General features: G+C 53.0%; 1 protein-coding gene across 1 annotated transcript; it reads right to left on the bottom strand.

Annotated features, from left to right (window-relative positions):
- Nucleotides 1–960: 960 nt before the first annotated feature.
- ENPP7 (ectonucleotide pyrophosphatase/phosphodiesterase 7) lies at nucleotides 961–5,807 on the bottom strand. The gene is made up of 5 exons (XM_007532969.1): nucleotides 5,555–5,807; nucleotides 4,216–4,361; nucleotides 2,602–3,228; nucleotides 1,208–1,427; nucleotides 961–1,058 (listed from the first exon to the last, which is right to left on the bottom strand). Exons 1-5 carry the CDS (start codon nucleotides 5,805–5,807, stop codon nucleotides 961–963), a joined length of 1,344 nt encoding a protein of 447 aa, XP_007533031.1.
- Nucleotides 5,808–8,308: the final 2,501 nt, after the last annotated feature.

Genomic DNA, 8,308 nt, shown 5'->3' on the forward strand with positions numbered 1-8,308 from the left:
CTTCTACCCCAATCTCTCCTGTGCCGGGCCATGGGCTGGGCTGGGCTGTCTGGGGCTTACTCTGCTCCCTCCCCATAAGTCACAAATTCTGGGGGGCCTGTGTGGCCCAGAGTTGACATGGTTTACATACATAGTTCTGGAAGGAAGGGATGGCCGTGGCTGGGGAGCTGTGACTCTGGGAAACCCTGGGGATCCCTGTCCTGGAGCTGCACCCCAACCCCCCCCCAGGCCTCTCAGTGTTCCATAGCCCCTGGGGCACAGGGATCTTGGCAGTGGGGGAGAAGATGGGGAGTTGACTGCTTTGGGGCAGACCCCTTCCAAGCTTGAAGGCCTCTGGCCAGGGCCTGGGAGACTGAGTGCTCTGTAGGGTGGGGAGAGGGTGGGCCCAGGGTGCAGCCTTAGGGAGCCAGAGCCACCTTGCCTGCTGGTATGCCTCTAATTCTGCTTCTAAAAACCCCTTCTGTTTCATTTGGTTTAATCCCCCCTGCTTAACACTGTATTCTATTTACATAACCACTGTTAACTAAGCACCAGCATGCCTGCATGGCATTGGTTTGATCCCACTCAAAGCTGCAGTCTATTTACATAAACCACTGTTAACTAAGCACCACCCTCCCTCCAGGGCATTGGTGGTTTGGTGGTAGAATTCTTGCCTGCTCTGCCCCCTCTCCTTGTCACACCCTGATTTTCACCAGTCTCTTTTTGCTCCACCCTCTCTACATCACTTCCTGTTTACACCCTGTTTGGCAAGTATATATAAGGACAGGATTGTTAGGTTTAGTTTAGTTTAGTTTAATTTAGTTTGGCTTAGATTGTGCTGCGTTCTGCATGAATGAAGAGATACTGCGTATAGCTCAGCCATGAGTCTCTGGTCGTCTGTCTCCCACTCGCGAAGCTAGTCCAGCACTGGCCCTCATCCCTTTACCCCTCTGGTCTCTGACCTTGAGCGGGGGGGGGGCACTATACTGCCCAGGCTGGGACAGTCACAGCTGCCAGCAGTCCAGTCACCACGAGCAGGCGGACACTCGACAGCAGGGCAGTGCTGGAGGGCTCCGGGCCTGTTGGAGATAGGAGGGGGCAGGTTGCCTGGCCAGTCCTCAGAGGGTTCCAGGTGCCCCCAGCCACCCCAACTTCATTGCTCACTGGCCCCTGTCCGCCTGCCACCCCTAGAGTCACCCCTAGAGCCCCCAGTGCAGCTGGGCCTCACCGGAGCGCAGCATGGGCAGCAGCGTGTTGAGCTGTCCATCATTGGGTTCAGGCACGATGCCCAGCAGCTTGCACATGAGCTCATATACGTGCACGCTGTCAAAGGGCGCCACCTCCAGGCCCTGGCGAAAGTCAGGGCCCACTGCTCGGAATATGGTCTTCATGTCTATGGCATCCTTGTGGAAGCCATGTTCCCCATTGTTGAACTGCACATTCAGTCTCTGCAAGGCAAGGGGGGGGGCTGGACTCACTGCTCACCCATCCGACACCCTGAAACACCCCTGCTGAGGCAGAGGCTCCCTGGAAGGGGTCAGTCTTTGGGGCAGGAGGGACTCCAAGACTCAGAGTTTGCTTGGCCTGGAAGATAAGCAGCCTCCTACCCCCAAGCCAGACTCCAGGAGAGCCCATGAAATAAACAGAGACCGCAAGCACCGAGGCTGACTGGAGGGGCTGTGCTCTGTGCTGGATGCCTTTTCCAGCCCCCTCCTCGCCTCCTTCATCTGCCTCCCCTCCAGCACCCTTGGCTCTCTCTCTTTATCACCCCCCTGCTCTCATGGCTTCATATTTTCAGGCACACACCCCACCCTGCACATGTGCACATATAAGCATGTGTGCACACCCACTGCACACAACACAATGCATACTATGTACATACAACAATACACACAACACATAGCATGCACATATAAACACACACATGAAAACACAAGCATTGTGTAACACATAGGACACAAATACACACTTCACATAGCAACACACATACACACACCCTAGACATGCAAGCATAGTGCATAAAGCATGTGTATAAACATAGACACACACAAACACATGGAATCACACATAGTATAAGGCACACATGTTTACAATGCATGTGAACATATACAGCAATGCACAGATACACACATACAAACACCTCTATGCACACACAGCAAACACACACTTGTGCATATATACACAGTACAAGGTACATACATATACCTATGAACACATCCACAGTCATCCACATGCATGCACACACATACATGGTACAAGGCACACACGTGCACTGCACATATAAACACAGAATAGCACCATACAACACACATGCAAACACACATGTGTACAAATTAAACACACACATGTGTACACACATGGCAGGGTACATGTGCATGGAAGCACACATGTCCAGCAATGTGTACATACAACATACATGGCAACACAACTGCGCGCGTGCGCACACACACACACAAACACACACAGAGTCTTATTGCACAGCAGTGAGTGTGTCACTTCAGGAGCTAGCTAAAAACCAGGGTGCTCTGGACAGACATGGGAAGGGGCCCCACAGTACAGGGGAAGAGGTCACCCTTGAGCCATGAGCTGTGACCGGTGAGCCGGCTCCCTGAAGTCCCTCACCCCGTGGATGACATAGCCAGGGTCACTGTACATGAGCAGAGGGGTGATCCGCAGGTGGCCAGCGTAGTGCAGGGACTTGGGGAAGTCCTCCTTCTTGAAGACATGGAGGCGGGGGTGGGCACTCTGGAGCACTTGATACACGTGCTCCAGCCGGCCCTCCTTGGGGAGCAGCAGGCCGCTGGGGCCATAGTCCAGCAGCTCAAACTCAATGTCCTTGAAGGTGAAGTTGGGGAACTTGTGGAACTCTATCAGGTCGCCTGCCTTCTTCTGCACGGTGCTCATGCCATGGTCGGATGTGATGATGAGGTTGAGGTCCTGCTCCAGGCCACTGGCCCGGATTTGCTCACGCAGGTAGCCCACTGTCCTGTCTACCTGCTCCACCATGGCCTTGCGCTCTGGAGACTCAGGCCCAAACTTGTGGCCAGTGGAGTCTGGCTCCCCAAAGTAGAGTGTGACCAGGTCCAGGCCCTCCTCCGTGAACCAGCGCATCACCGTGTCGATGTTGGCCCTCCACTCTGTCTCATTCTTGTAGTTGTGCAAGACGCTCTCAATGCGGCTCAGTGTCACCACCGTGCCCTGGTAGGTGACGTTTCCTCCAGGGTAGAAGAAGGACCCCGTCTTCAGGCCCTGCCAGGAAGGAACCCTCAGTGCCAGCAGGGCGTGTTCCCCTGCCTCTCCCTGCCTCCCCCTACCTCACTCCTGCCTCTCTCTGTCTCTCTCCTGCCTCACTCCTGCCTCTCCCTGCCTCACCCCTGCCTCTCCTTGCCTCTCTGCCTTATACTTGCCTCTCTTTTCTCACTCTTGCCCCAGCCCTGCCTCTCTCTGTCCCTCTGATGCTCCTCATCTTGGCTGCAAGCATTGGGCCTTCCTTCCTTCCTTTCTTTCTCTTTTCCTTTTTTGTTTTTCCCACCAGGATTATCACTAGGGCTCTGTGCCTTTACAGCTCCACTATTACCCATGGTCCCTTTCCCTCCCCCTTTCTCTTATTTATTTACTTTTAAATATTCTATTTATTTATTTATTGGATAGAGATAGATAAATTGAGAGAAAGGGGGGAGAGAAGGAGAGAGAAAGAGAGACACCTGCAGCCCTGCTCCACTACTCAAGAAGCTTTCCCTTTACAGGTAGGGACTGGAGGCTTGAGCCTGGGTCCTTGTGTACTCTACCAGGTGAGCCACCACTCGGCCCCTGGGTTTTGTTTTCAGAGGCCCTTCCTATCTCTGAGCTTACCTTATCTGGGCCGATGCTGGCTTTATTTACTTGATTTTTTTCCCAGATTTTTTTCTTTATAAGAGGGAGAGACAGACAGACAGATACGCACCAGAGCAGCATCAGGCATATGCAATGCCAGCAACTGGACTCCAGACTTATGTTTGCAAGACTGGCACTCCACCTGTTGTGCACCCTGGGGTTGCTTGATAAAGCTGTTCCTGGTGTAAATCCCCATACTGGAAGTCCTGAGAGTGTCCCCCACCACACCCCAGAAGAACAGAGCACCAGGAATGATGGGGCACAACACAGCCTCCCTTATTCTGAGAATGTGGGGACTCCCAGAGCAATGAAAGGCCTGCCATGGCCTCGTATGGTCTTGCCTGCTGTGTGTGGGGACCTCACCTGCCTCTGGGCGGTGATCCAGATGGGCAGGCTGCCATTGTCCCACCAATGATGAATAGTGAGCGTGGGGTGGTAGGGCAGTTTCACCTTGCTGCTGGTGTTGTAGTACATGTTGTGCACCACGCCGTGGTTCTCGATGTGCTTGCCTGGGGCCAAGGGATGGGGTTCAAGGGCTCCAGAGTGTTCTCTCTGACCCTATGACCCCAGGGTGGATGTGCCCCCCCCACCTGCAAGCATGCATGCTTATACACACTCACACTCCATACATACTCACACACACTACACTAACTCATACACACTCACACTCTCACATACACACTCAGACACAGACATACACACACACACATGCATGCATGAGCGCACACACACACACACACACACACTCACACACATACACACACACACACTGAGCACAGGGAAAGGATGTCTTCCCCCTGAGATGGGTGATGGCAAGGATGTCTTCCCCCCCTGGGTGGCCTGGCTGGCAGATGGTCCCAGGCAGAAACTTCTTTGAGTGCCATGGGGCTTTGTCAGGTCTTGTAAACATCAAGTCACTTCATTTTTGCATGGTGGTGGGTTGAGGGAGGGACAACAACCTTGCACTAAGTGCAGGAGGAGGGGTGTCCCCAGAGGTGACACAGTACACTGAGGGTGGCACACAGAGGCAGAGCTAGTGTGTGGAGTGGAGTGGAGTGCGTCCACAGGAAAGTAGAGACAGCCTTCTGGACTCAGTGCCTTCTCTCTTGCCTAAATCATGCCCACCTGAAGCCTCTGAGGGGGGGCTTGTTTGGAGAGAGGGTCTTTTCAGGGGGCTTGTTCAGCTCTTATGAACTCATCCACCCCTGTCTTTTATTTTAAAATATTTATTTTATTTTAACAAGATAGAGATACACACACCAGAGCCCTGCTAGCTCTGGCTGATGGAGGTGCTGGGGATTGAACCTGGGACCTCAGAGCCTCAGGCAGGAGAGTCTTTTGCATAACTATTATGCTGTCTCTCCAGCTCCCTGGATGCTTTTACATGTGGTGAAAGAGACAATACTGCAGTAATGTGGCCATATGCTAAGGGAAGCTGGGGAAAGTTGGGCCTACACACCCTGGAGTCTCCAGAAAGACTCCAGGGTACCTGCCTGCTGTGGTTTCTGCTTGTATCTTCCTGTCATTTGTCCTCCCCTGGTGGTACTAGAGACCCCCTGGTCTGAGATGTCCCCCTCCCCAATAAGTATTCCTTCCTGGGACTCAGCTCCCCCCCCACCCCCCCAATCTCTGGGACAGGAATCCCTGGGTGGCTCTCCTAGTTTCTCTGCTACTGTTCCCCCCCCCCCCAATTGTCACTCACCAGTGACCAGGGTGAAGTGGCACGGGCTGGTCAGGGTGACAAAGGCCGGGGTCATGTAATGTGCCTTCACCCCATCTTGGGCCATGGCATCCAGGTGGGGGGTGTTGACGTCCTGGTCATAGTCCCAGCGAAAGCCATCAAAGGATATGAGAAGCAGCTTGCTCCGGGAGCCCTGCCTGGCCAGAGGCATCCCAGACCCCACATCCAGGAGGGTGGCCAGCGCCCCAGTGAGGAGGACAGCCCAGCGCCTCATGATGGCACCCCAGACTACAAGGAACAAAGTCCCAGGGTTACAGCACTTCTTATCTAGCAGGCCAGACAGCACAGCCCTAGCTCAGGAAGGTGTCCCACACCTGCCTCCCCTCTTGACACCCCAACTCTCCCCTTTATGGGCAGCATGCTCCTCCCCTTGCAGCATACATGTTCTGAGGGAGGGAATGGGGCAGGCCTCAGCCCTGGACCTTGCTCACTCTGACTCCAGAGCACCTTTGTGTGAGTGTGTGTGGGGGGTGTCCCCCTAATTAGGGATTTCTTTTCTTTCTTTTAGGTAGAGACAGCATGAAAGAGACCACAGCACTGAAGCTTCTTTCAATGCATTGGGGGGCCGGGCTCAAACCTGGGTCACACACATGGCAATGAAGTACACTGTCCAGGTGACCTACTTTGCTAGCTGTAATATGGGGATTTCTTTGGCATCGATGGGCCTCAGGTCAGCCTTGGTCAGGGTGGTGTGGCAGGTCCCAGGCCAGGAGCTGAGGGGCAGCAGCTCAGCTGCAGGCCAGGTTTGTTTCTGGGGTGTCCATTCAAGACCTTAAGGGGCCTCCTACATGGGTGGGCAGGGTGCCACCTGACTGCATTAGTGCTGTCTGTCTTGTCCCCTTGGCTCCCTGAAGACTGGCATGAAAGGAGACTTTCACAGTGGCACCTGTTACCTTGTGCTCATGGGGGAGGGTTGGGGAAGGCATCCCCTGAAGACTACATGTCAATCTCTCTGTCTCTGATGTTTGCCCTCCTTCTCCCCTACCTCTATCAATCTCGCTCTCTCTCTTTCTCTCTCTCTCAAGATTATATTTATTGGTTAATGAGAAAGATAGTAGAGAGAGAAAGGTTGGGGTGTCAGTGGGTGTCCTGTCCAGCTCACATGTCCTTCAGTACCACCTCCTCTACTGCCATATGAGCATCAGTGGGCAGATGTCACCATCAAGCTCCAAAGGCCAGGTTTCTGGGGCCTGAGGCCTTGCATATAGATCCTGGGGCCCAAGCTCCCCAAGTTTCTGGAAACAGGGCAGCAGACAGGGGGTGGCCGGCTAGTGGCGGGGAAGAGGCTCTGCCACGGGGTGGGGGTAGTGGGGGACATGATGTGTGTGTGTGTTTGTTGGGTGTGTGTGTGTTGGGGGGGTGTCTTCTCATTACTTCTCTTCACCTAAAATAAAATGGCTACCAAGAAGAAAAGCTACATCTCCCAGCATTCCCTGCAGCGCAGTGTGGCGTTGTATCCTGCAGTAGCAGCAGTCTCTTCTTAGGCTTGCGCATTGAATGGCGACTGTGCTTAGGAGAGGAGGGTGCCCAATGACTTCTTCTGGGGACCAGAGCAGGAAAGGGGACCCATGTCCAATGGTTTCTGGAGGTGTGCCAGGAGGGATGTGGGTGTCAGGGTGGGGTGTGACTGTGCTGCTTAGTGGAGGGTAGTGTGGGGTGCAGGTGATGGGGGAGGTTGTTCTTTGATTATATTTTTTTTCTTGGCAGGCCCCCACTCATGTCTGCCTGGCCTGAGATGGAACTTCCTGTTCTCAGAACAGCTGGGGCAGACTCACTCCCTTTGGGGCTCTGTCCCTAATTCATGTGATGTTGCAGGAAGCTCCTCTGCTCAGCCTCCATCAATCCCCTGCGACTCCCCCCCCCCACCAAAAAAAAAGTAATAGTTCACAGCACATCGCCCACAGCCCAGCATGAGGCTTCATCCATGGTGCCATTCAAGCTTCCAAATGGGCATTGAAAGCAGGGATTAGTTATGCTCTGATATTAAAATGGGGAAACAGGCAGAGATTGCAGAAGGTCCCTTGGCAATTAGAGGGAGAAGAGACATGAAACCAGGTGTTCTGCTTGGGGACCTCGACCTTGAATTACTGTTTCAATAAATTTTTACTAGTGATTTAATAATTATTAACACAATTATAAAATAACATAGGTACAGTTCCATACAGTTCTACCACCAGAGTTCCACATCCCATCCCTTTCATCGGAAGTTTCCCTATTCTTTATTTCTCTCTGGGAATATGGACCAAAATTCTTTATTGGGATGCAGAACATGGAAGGCCTGGCTTCTATAATTGCTTCTCTGCTAGACATGGGCATTGACAGGTGGATCCATACCCATAGCCTGTTTCTATCTTTCTCTAGTGGGGCAGAGCTCTGCGGAAATGAGGTTCCAGGACACGCTGACTGGTGAGGTCATCTGCCCAAGGAAGTCAGTATGGCATCGTAGTAGCATTTTCAACTTGGTGGCTGAAAGGCAGTAAGATATAAAGAAGGACAAATTGTTTAATAAATAGAAACCCAGTGAGTCGGGCGGTAGCGCAGTGGGTTAAGCATATGTGGCGCAAAGCACAAGGACCGGTGTAAGGATCCCGGTTCAAGCCCCTGGGTCCCCACCTGTAGGGGAGTCACTTCACAAGCAGTGAAGCTGGTCTGCAGGTGTCTGTCTTTCTCTCCCCCTCCTCTCTCCATTTCTCTCTGTCCTATCCAAAAACAACA

This window comes from Erinaceus europaeus, chromosome 14 (assembly GCF_950295315.1).
Source record: "Erinaceus europaeus chromosome 14, mEriEur2.1, whole genome shotgun sequence".
In the NCBI taxonomy this organism is placed as follows: domain Eukaryota; kingdom Metazoa; phylum Chordata; class Mammalia; order Eulipotyphla; family Erinaceidae; genus Erinaceus; species Erinaceus europaeus.